This window comes from Corvus hawaiiensis, chromosome 1 (genome assembly GCF_020740725.1).
Source record: "Corvus hawaiiensis isolate bCorHaw1 chromosome 1, bCorHaw1.pri.cur, whole genome shotgun sequence".
Classification (NCBI taxonomy): Eukaryota; Metazoa; Chordata; class Aves; order Passeriformes; family Corvidae; genus Corvus; species Corvus hawaiiensis.
This window is the reverse complement of record NC_063213.1, coordinates 14,945,696-14,955,946: the sequence shown is the minus strand read 5'-3', so window position 1 is coordinate 14,955,946 and position 10,251 is coordinate 14,945,696. Positions and strand designations below refer to the sequence as shown.

Here is a 10,251-nt window from a genome sequence, read left to right as displayed (position 1 = left end):
GGGCGGGCGCAGGGCCGGCCCCTCAGCGCGGGGCTGCGGGACTACCCCGCGGGGATCCCCAGGCGCCGCCCCGGGGGCCGGTGACCACCGACGCCCCTCACCACGGCCCCGGCCCCGCCCCGCCCCGGCAGCGCGGGGGTCGGGGGCCCCGAGCCCCCCCGGGCGCTGCCGCCGCTGCCGGTACCTGCGGGCGCAACTTTTCCCCCGCCGCCGTTCAAACGCGCTGCCGTAAAGCGCCCGTCTCCCGTGGCAACAAGGTTCCGGGCGAGCACTAGGTGTAGGAAGGTGATGTAAAAGTAAAACCACCCAGTGTCGTAAACCAGGTCCGGGGGGGAGGGGAGGGAGGGAGGGGGGCGGGCGGGGGAGGAGGTGACTGGAGCATTTAGACACCAGCGAGCGGATCATGGCGGATGGCCCCAGGTGTAAGCGCAGGAAGCAGCCGAACCCGCGCCGCAACAACGGTCAGTCACCCGCGGGGCAGCGCCGCGGCCGCGCTGGAGCGGCGGCGGGGCCGGGGCGGGGGCCGGGCAGAGCCGTCCCGAGCGCCCAGGGGGGTGGTCGGGCGGGCGCCAAAGTAATTCCCCCCGCCGCGGCTCGCCGGGAGCGCGGCTCCCTCCGCACCGTTATATCCGCTACCTGGAGCCTCCCTCGCCGCCGCCTCCCTCCTCCGCCTAGCGGTGCCTCCGCACTCCGCCGCTGTCCGGGACCGTTACACGCTGCTTCCCCCGCACGCCCCGCGACCGCCCCGCCGCCGGCAGCGGGTTCGGGGGCCCCCGGCCGCGCCGCCGCCCTCCGGCCCGGGCGGGGACGCCGAGCCCCGCGGGGAGCGGCGGGGGAGCGGCCGCCGCCCGCCCGGCCGCGGCAGCCCCAACTCCGAAACTTGTTACCTGCGCGCTACCCCGGGCGGAGCGGGGCCTCCCCCCGGCCCCGCGGGCGGGATCGCCCCGCCGCCCGCCGGGAGCGCCTCTGCCGCCCGCAGGAGTTCCCCCCCCCCCCCCCGCCCCGCTCGCCCGGCAGCGGGCCGGCTCCTCGCTCCCGGCCGGCGCTCGCCTTTTGGGGGGCTGCGGTAGGGGACGCCGGCCGTCCCTGAGGGGCACACCCGGGAGCACACGCGGGGGAGGCACCGCCGCCGCAGCGGGCAGCGATTCGCGCGGGGGCAGCGCGGCCGCCCCGGGCCGGCGCCCCCGCTCCGCGCCCGCCCGCTCCGCGCCTCCCCGCCCCGCCGAGAGTTGGTGCCCGGCGGCTTCCCGCGGCCGCGCTGCCGCCCCGCCGGGCCGGTGGGGAAGGGAGGGCTGCGCCCGGGCGGCGGGGGCGGGCGGCGAAGTTTCTTCCCTTCCCTTTGGCTTCGGAGGTACCTGTTTGTATAATAATGGGTGGTAACGGTTTGACCGGGGGCCCCCGCTCCGCTCTCCGTGCGTGTGTGACCAGCTGCTGCAGTCTATATAAGGAATTACATTTACATTTCAGACTTAAGGGCTGCTGTGGGGTGGTGGTTTTTTTCCCTTTGGTGCGTGTGTTACTTTAAGATGCAATGGGAAGGTACACGGCGGGGGGAATAAACGCTCATAACACCCACTCTCTACTTATTTTGTGGAAAATGGAGAAGTAGTTCGGTCCTCGTAGCACGACTCTTCGCAGGAAGATGTAGAGCAGGCGATTTTGTAACCCTCCTTGGCAATTTTAGGTTTTATGTGGCATTTCCTGTGCAGGGTCACAGATAGGAAGGCTTTGCCTGCGATCTGAGATGTTTTCGTATGCAGTGAACAGTCGCTGAAATAGATCGGAGTCACGATCGGTGCTTCACCTCTCTAATCCTGACTGTTCGGGGCGTAACGTGGTGATAAATGACGGCCTTTCCAGGGGCTAGCGGGTTGGTTTGATTACGTTGAACTTGAAAGGGTTTTCTTATTTTTGCTGTGTGCGTTTTCTAGCAAGTGTTCTTGTTTGCACGCTCATGTTATTAATTCCTTGTCCTAGTGTAAATATTTATATTTAGCTCATGATTTGGCTGTGTTAAAGGTAAGTTTGGAAAGTGCTTTTCTCTTCACCTTATTAAAAATGTGGATGATCAGAGAAGGGGGCTTTTCTTGTTGCTGACGACATGTGTGTGACATGTGAGTCTGAACCACCCAGCGTCTGTGCAGGAGCTGTAAACATGTTTACCTGAACAGGAAAGAAAATGGATTTTTCTCTTAAAGATCCAGTGATATGAATACCATACTCTTAAAGCATATCAACAGATGACTCGAGAGAGAAATTTTCTGAGAACCTGGCTTTTGAAATCGACAGGAAAAAAAAGATCCCTGATTGCTGCAGCAAATGGCAACTTGTGCAGGTAGAAAAAAAAGATGGTGTTTAGTTTTCTCCTGCATGCATGTCAGCCCCCTCCTGTCTGCTGCTTTCATTCTCAGGGGAGGGATTTATTTACCACGCTTGCTGTCAGTGTTTTTCCTTTGTGCTTAATATTAGAAAACCAGATTTAAGGCTGTTTAGCATGAAACGTTTTGTCTGCAGTGTGTATCACTCGCAGAAAACAAAAGGTGTATAAGATGCGGTATCATTCCAGGTATCTTTCATCTTCATCACTTTTGGACCTCATTGCTGCACCCACTTTATTGTAAAAAGCCTCTGAGTCTTTATCAACTAGTTCTGCAATGTACAATGTAGTGTGTCTTGGTTTTGGCTGCTTTTGGTTCCTTTTATTGAGGAATTAAAACCAACTTAAGTCATTGTGCATTGAAGCATCAGGATTGGTTAGATAATAGAATCTGGATAATAGAGATTTCTCAGCAGTGGGTTTATGTTTGACTTGCAAATATTTACTAAAGAAAATGCATAGAAAAAATGTTAACCCTTTAACATTTAAAATAATGAAGTAAGTATGAGGCTTTTTTTTCCTAAGTCTCTAAATGCACTTGGTTCTTACAGGTATCTTCTGTTAATGAGGAATGAGCATAGGGGAGCTGCACCACAAACTGGCTTGTCCATAGTATAAAAAATAAATTTTATGCTGTTTCCTCTCCAGGTTCCCACAGAATAGGAGATTATTAAGAGAGATTGCACTAGACATCCAGTATGCCAGTTAATAATACTGGGCTATGGCATCCAGTTATTATACTGTAAACTTTTCTTCTGTTTATCTCTTGTTAAACTTAACACAGCTATTCTTGTACTGTAAACTTTTGTTTTGTTTTTTCTTTCTTCCTCCCGCTTTCTCTCTATGTTTGGGAGCCATCCTGGTGCATTAACTCTAGCTGGAAAGACAGTCTTATCTTCTTAACTCTAGAGCTGGTTCCTTTTCTACCTTGTTTATTGGTCCCTACAGGATATCAGCAAAGAGCCGATTGGTGCTGCCATTAAAGCCTCCACTTACAAGGAAATCTGGCACTTCCTACCTGAAGAAAACTACCCTGTGTCATTGTCCTTAGTTCTAGCCAATACACAAAAACATCTGCTACAGCAGAAGAATTAAAGGAGTGTTGAGATCATGTGATAAATCACAAACATAGCACTGGTTGGGAGTCTCTCATCCTATCTACTTCTTCCCCTTCTCCCCCTCTTTTGATAGAAAAATGAAGAGGAGGAAAGAGAGACATGGTTTGGGTATTTTTTTGCCGGTCGTCTGCATAGCCACATTCTTGTGAGACTCCTGTGTAGACTTCATATGGGTTCAATATCAGCAAAGGTTTTCTTATTCGGAGTTGGTTTGCAGTCAGGATTAGTCGTTTTCTTAGCTTCCCTCATATATGTTATAGAATTGTCTTAGTTCGTATTAAACAGCAAAACTACAAGTGACGCATCTAGTTCTTCAGCAATGCTGTGAGATAAGTAAAACAAACAAAATATTTAAAGCTTTCCTTACTAGAGTGTTAAAAATATGCCAACCTTAAATATAGATGTTCAGAAAATAACGTAAGTATGCTTCAGGTTTTCAGATGCATGTTTAACGGTAAAAGGAAGAATGTATGAATCTGAGTAAATTCTGCATGCTGTCAGGTACGTGGGAGGAGAGGGTATAAACCAGCTTGCCTTTATTTATTTATTTATTTGTTTATTTTACCCCTTGATCACAGTGAGTTCATTACTAAAAGGTTGTGTAGATTGATTTGTTAGAGTGCTATTTCAGTTGCTTTACAGTTGATTCTCCTCTCTTTTTGTTTCTATTAGATAACAATTTAATATAAAATTTTGCTACCAAGCTAAGAAGTGTAAGAAGACTGTAAGTCCCTTTGAATAAGGCAAAAGCATGGCCTATTTCTTTTAGGTCCAGGGTGTTAACTACTGGCAGGATGTCAGGTGTTAGTGACACTTGGGATACAACATTCCTTGTTGTGCCTGTCTTCTCTTGCCCCCTTGCCTTTCTTTTTCACTAGGTATCATGTTTTCACTCTAGTGTTAATTTAAATTTGCAGTTTGGGATTTGTGGAATGTATCCCGTGTTAAAATTCCAGGCACGGTGAACAGATCTACATGGACAACTGAATTAACTGTTTGAGACCAGGAAAACCTCCTCTCTTATAAACAAGTAATACTTTTGTTTTAATGTTAACTACTGAAACATAATGAGCTCTCTTAAAAAGGTCACTGTCTCTTCATTTTTCTGTTGGCAATCACTAACAGTTGTGAAGCAGGGTGTCTTAAGGTAATTAACTACCTGACGCAGTTGGTTTTTTTTAAGGTGATTTGTTTCCTGAAACAATTTTCCTTGCTTGTAGGGCTCTGTACATGTGCTGAAAGGTTTAAGGAGAAGTAGCAAGAAGACAAAACTTTTGTTTTGACATGGGCTTCCCTGTCATAGGAATCACTCAATTTTTTTAGTTAGAAGTCTGAGGATTTGACTTCTTTGAATTCAGTCCAAATTTTCTGTTGAATATTTTTAGTTACATCAGATAGACTCCATGGGGAGAGGTTTCTGTGGACTTGGGGCTTTATGACAGGTCCTGTTAAGCGGTGTTACTGGCTTTGGTTGGGCCCTTGCTCTCTGTAAGCAGCTTCTCTGTGGACAGAGCAGGTAGAAAGGGTTCTACAGCTGCCCCCTGCTTCCTTCCCCACTGAGACTCTGGTTGTGGTCTTAACCTGTCATTTCTTCTTATAGAAGTTTTCCAGTGGTGGGGAGAGAGGCTGACATGCTCTGAAGTCAAAATGTCACTGTAATGCCTTTCTTCACGTGGAAACATCTGTTTTAACAGAGTTTAAAATGCCAGCAAGGGATGGAAGACATTTTTAATGTGCGTGGGACTGTGTATTACTATGGTAAAGAAATAAAATCAACACTGTGAAACTTGACTTGTAGGTTTTTTGCTTGTTTGGGTTTTTTAACTGATTTTTTTATAAACTGCTGGAACTACATTATCTGGCCAAATGCCTCTTAAGAATCCCTGCTTCTAAATTCAGTCATTATTATTTATAAAAAAATATAAGTGTATTGCTCTCAAGTCATTAGCTGCTTGTAGTCACTTTGAAAACATCTAACTAATTGATACTGCAGGCTGACTGGAGTAGGTGTACTTTGTCAACTGTAAACCTGATCTTTAACAGTACATACTGCATCTCTGGAAATCATAAAGATTCTACTCATGATAGGTTTCAAATACCCAAAATTAGAGGTGGAGAGCCAAAAATTACTCTGTTTTTATGTAGGCTTTCATACCATATTGCAAAGTACAGTTCCAGATTAATTTTCAGCTGATTAATGTCAATATTCCTGAATTTTTGATGGTTGTTACCTACATTTTTCAAGAGGACTCACATGTAGGATCTTTTCTGTTTTGGGCAAGTAAGCAGAGCCCTGTCTTTCATTTGTGGTCTCAGGAACATTGGTGCTTCATTCTGGCAGCTATAATAGGCCTGTTATTTTTGAGAACTAAATTCTCAAGTGACTTACCCAAGGTCACACAGGAAGTCCATAGCAAGACTGGGTCTCAATCCATTTTTAATCCTCGGGACTACTCTTGCATTTGGCTTGATCTAGAGCCTTAAAGAGAAAGAATGGTTTTGTTATTTGGTAGTTACTATTCCTTTCAGCTTAATTGTTTAAGTTCTTTCATATTTATTGTATTGGAATATTTGTACTTTCAGCAAACAAGTAGCAAGATGCAAAACTCAATTTTGTCTTTAGCCATTTTTAGATAGTATTAAGATAGTATTTTCACTGGTGATGTTTCCTGTCTTCGTAGTCTATGTAATGATGTGCCAGAGAAGTAGAATGTTGTCTTCTGATGTGTTTTGTATTCCCAAATCTTAAGTTCAGTGATGTGAGGGTAGACAAAAGTAAATCACATCAGGAGGGAATCAGTTAAAGACTACACTGTTAACATGAACACCGCTACTGGGATGTGGAGGATTTTAAGGAGGCTGTTTTCTTGGAGTTTAACATCTGGGCAAAAATTATTTCATCAGATACTGGTTTTATTGTGACAGTAATGACTGAAGAAGAGTCTCAGCATATTACCAGTGTTTCTAGTATTTGAAAATGGTAAGTAAATAAAAATGCGTAAGTCCTCCTTAAAACAAAAATTTCCCAGAAATGTGTAAATAAATGCTGGGCCTGGTGTGCTGGTTTGGCCAAATCTAGAAATATATCTTCTGAGAGAAGGCAGGTTACAAACCACTCCTCCCCCACCACCAGGCATATATACTAATTTCTGGGCATAGTGCAGCGATAGGGAATACAACATCAAGTCACCCCAAGACACCTGGTAAGTCTACTTGACTGGGACAAACACATGCAAGTCTAGGTCTTACCACCACAGCTGCTTGTCACAGGTGGGGCTGTGTGGGAAGTGGCTGTGGGTACAGGTGGGTGCTGCTCCTGCCTGGGCAGTGTGAGGCAAGGTGGGTGTGAAGAGTGTTCTGGTATCTTCGTTAGTGAAGATGTGTGGTTAGCCCAGTCATGAGATGCTGCAATACATCAGTTTGGGTAGGGGTTCTTTCCTGCTGAGGGAAATGCTGTTTGAAGTCTTTAGTAATTAAAAAAAAAAAAAAAAAAAAAGTGGACAAACCCCCAAGCAAAGCATAGAGAGCAGAGGGTTGTACGCATGAGTGTTGGATGGGTGAGGCAAAGCATGTGTGGGGAAGGCGGGAGAGTGGAGTATGGAGGGGAGTAGTCTGCTTCTCACTGTAGGTCTGATACCTGATTTCTCATGCACCTTGCTGGCCTTCCAGGGAGGAATGTATTTGGCTGCTGCATGAGAAGATCACAGCGGTAAATAGCTTTGACCTCAGCTGTCTGGGTGATGCCTTGAAATACTGGAGTTGTTGCTGAGTTGTATAGGGGGTTTTATGAGTGTATTTTTATGTCATGCTTTCTGCTTCCATGGTATGTTGGCAAGTTTTTTAAACCTTTTATAAGCCATTGTCTCTAATCCTCTGAGTTGATTTTTTAGCTAATTATCATGTGCTCATGTATTCTCAGTCTTGGTTTGCTTTTCTGGTTGTCCAGTTCCTTGCATCTTATTTTGAAGTTGTTGGAAAGAGTAACAGAAGTTTGATATTTTTAAAAACTGTTCACAGTTGCAACTTTCTAGTCTTTAGCCTTTCCTTAAAAGAAGTAGTCGCACAGTTGCTTTTGGTTTTCCTATTGAACCACAGTTTGTTTATTTAATAATCTATTTATCCCTTTCTTGTATAGATAAGTAGTATTCCTGAGTGACAGTCAAGGAGAATGGGAAGTCCAGTCAAGAGGAGTTAGACTTGATGAATTTAACTGACTCCAGTTAAATGCAGCATAGCTTTATAGATCTACCTCAGGACTCCTGAGAAAAATACTACTTCCATCACACAGTATGTAGGCACCTTTCAGGCAGTAAAAAATACATGTACTGAGTCTTCTCTTCCTGTATCTTGGCCTATACATCCAATTCCTTGTGTGAGTACCTGGTGGCTTACATTCATGTGTTAGGAGGATAGGTGATGGTACAGTAGAAAGAAGAAACTTGTTAAATTTTTATCTGTGTGTGGAGCAGCCAGGCAGTGATTCAGATGTTTCAGTTGGGTAGTGCTGCACATATTAACCAGGTTTCTTTAGACTTGTACATGTGTCCCCAGAAGGGACAATAGAGAAGAAAGGAGTCTTTTTTACTTTGCCTCAATCTGATTGTCTCAGACGCCCTTACTGTAATGTAACTATATCTTTTATTTTAACATGCTTTTTCAGAGCAACAGAAGTTAACTAAAAATATGCTTTCTCATTTTTGAGAAGTCAGTACTGTTTGAAAGCAGCCTGTTTCAGTTCTCTCCTTTTCAGCTGTCATTCCCAGCTGTCACAATCTCCTTGACTTTACCCCTGTTGTTTCAAAGCAGTTTGGTTAACAGCTGCTGTCACCTAAAGGTTAAAACCTGAAAACGGGCATCCTTTACTGCTTCCCTTAAAAATATTTGCTTTCTGTTTGGTAGCATGTTTCTTGTTGCTCTCCCTTCAATGTGTTCCATTGATCTTATTTTTGGAGAGCTGTGTAAAGCAAATGAACATGTCTAATGATGAATGTATTCTTGGAGATGTGGTGGGGTGCTTAATTATGACTGAGAAGAGAGGAAAAAAGAATTCTTTGCTGTGCTGAGATGACATTGCATCCTGTTCAGTTAGGATCTGTGAATATGAGTAGCAGTCCTTCTTCAGTGAAAGGACAGGTAAAATTAGTTCTTTAAACACCAAGAACCCTCTGTGATACTGGAGTGTATCAGAAGGAAAAGAAACAACTGTTCCTTAACTAACCACATAGTATTCTGTGCTTCTTTTGATGCAGATATCCTCTCTTTCTGCAAGCTCCTTTGTTCTTTAGCTTCTCACAGGTCAAGTGATAGATCAGGAATGCTGGAGGAGATGGCAAGATCACTGGAGATAAATGAGTTATAAACCTTACCAGTCACCATGATCCTGAGACTGACTTTCATGGACAGCACTTGAAGTAAAGGGGTTACGAGTCTGATGTGGTAGAGAATATTTTTACCTATGAACTAGTGTGCCTGTTCTTGTTAGGATCAAATAGTAGTTGGGCCAGTGATGCTAGGGAACACCTTCAGTTTTTGTGATACAAAATGTTTTCATTATTTCAGCAAATGTCCCTTTCCAAATTCTCTTTGATAGGCAGCTGACAGACACTGAGGGCAATTTTCTGTTCTATTTTGCAGGCATCCATCCACAGATGTGTATATGGAAAGAAGCAAAATGATATTACAAAACATCACAAATGTGGCACAATTTGAAAAAGGCCTGGGGAAATCTATTCCAACTGAAAAAGGGCAAACTAAAGAACAGAAAATCAGGCCTTAACTACAGGGCTTAAGTTGATTTTTGTTGAACTGGTAGATCCCTAAAGAAGCAGGTTGGGCTTTTTATTTGTTTGTTTTCCTAATACCTTCCCCCTCACCTGAGCTAACATAATTTTTATTAATGCCCAGAAGCTTCAGGGAGATGAGTTGTCCCTTTTTCTAAAATGTGCTTGTCTTTAAACAGCTTTTCTTAATGCCTTGAGGTATTTTTGCCTTGTGTGCTTCTAGGTATGCATCAGATTTTCCTTCTTCACACCTTCTAGTCAATTTTATCATTTCTCTTAAGTTCCTGTAAGCTATCTACTGTAAGTCATGTTAAGTCTTAGACTGGAAAAGGAGATACTGTTCAGAATCTGTAACCTGTTTAGTCTTCCATCCTGTTTTGTTTATGTCTTTCCATAGCCTTTCCTTTTCTTCATAGTATTCCTGGCACAGCTATTTGGTTAAGTCAAGCAAAATAGAACCAGTCACACACTACTGGATTCATTCTTATGCTATTGTTCACAGGAAGGACATAGGTACAGTTTGCCTGGTAAAGAGCATGAGGTGGTGAATAAGGACTTTGAAGCAGATTTGGAGCTGTAATGACTGGCTTCCTTCCCTGCTGTTGTCCCTTCCCCTTCCTTGCAAAACATTTTCATTTGAAATACTAAGGTGTGGTCATCGGGCATATCTGTTCTCAACTTCCAGTAATTTTTTGCTCACTGGTGAGCTGCACCATAATTACATATGCAAATGTAGTGGTTTTTTTCCTCCTCTTACCTTGTACATGTGGGAGAGGAAGATAAGGTTGCAGGGTACCATCAGGGATGTGCTGCTGTTGAGGAGGTGCTGCAGATGGCTGCAGAAGGAGACAAGTACTCGTCCTGCAGGACAAGGCTCAGCAGGGGAGTTCAGAACTTCCATGTCTGAAAGGCAACAAGAAAACAGTAATCTTGCTAACTTTAAACTTTACATAGGAGCAGATTGTTGGATGGCTTG

The 10,251-nt window shown here is 44.8% G+C and overlaps 1 protein-coding gene across 2 annotated transcripts in view; it reads left to right on the top strand.

Moving 5' to 3' along the window:
• The first annotated feature begins 365 nt into the window (after positions 1 to 365).
• Positions 366 to 10,251, top strand: part of ZEB1 (zinc finger E-box binding homeobox 1) — a 122,281-nt gene continuing 112,395 nt past the window's right edge. Inside the window, exon 1 of one of the 2 annotated variants that reach the window (XM_048293730.1) lies at positions 366 to 461. In XM_048293730.1, coding sequence (XP_048149687.1) covers positions 404 to 461 — 58 coding nt within the window. In that variant the 5' untranslated portion in view covers positions 366 to 403. Of the gene's footprint in view, positions 462 to 2,163; positions 2,336 to 10,251 lie in introns of those variants that run through there. The other variant, XM_048293741.1, reaches the window with a different exon arrangement.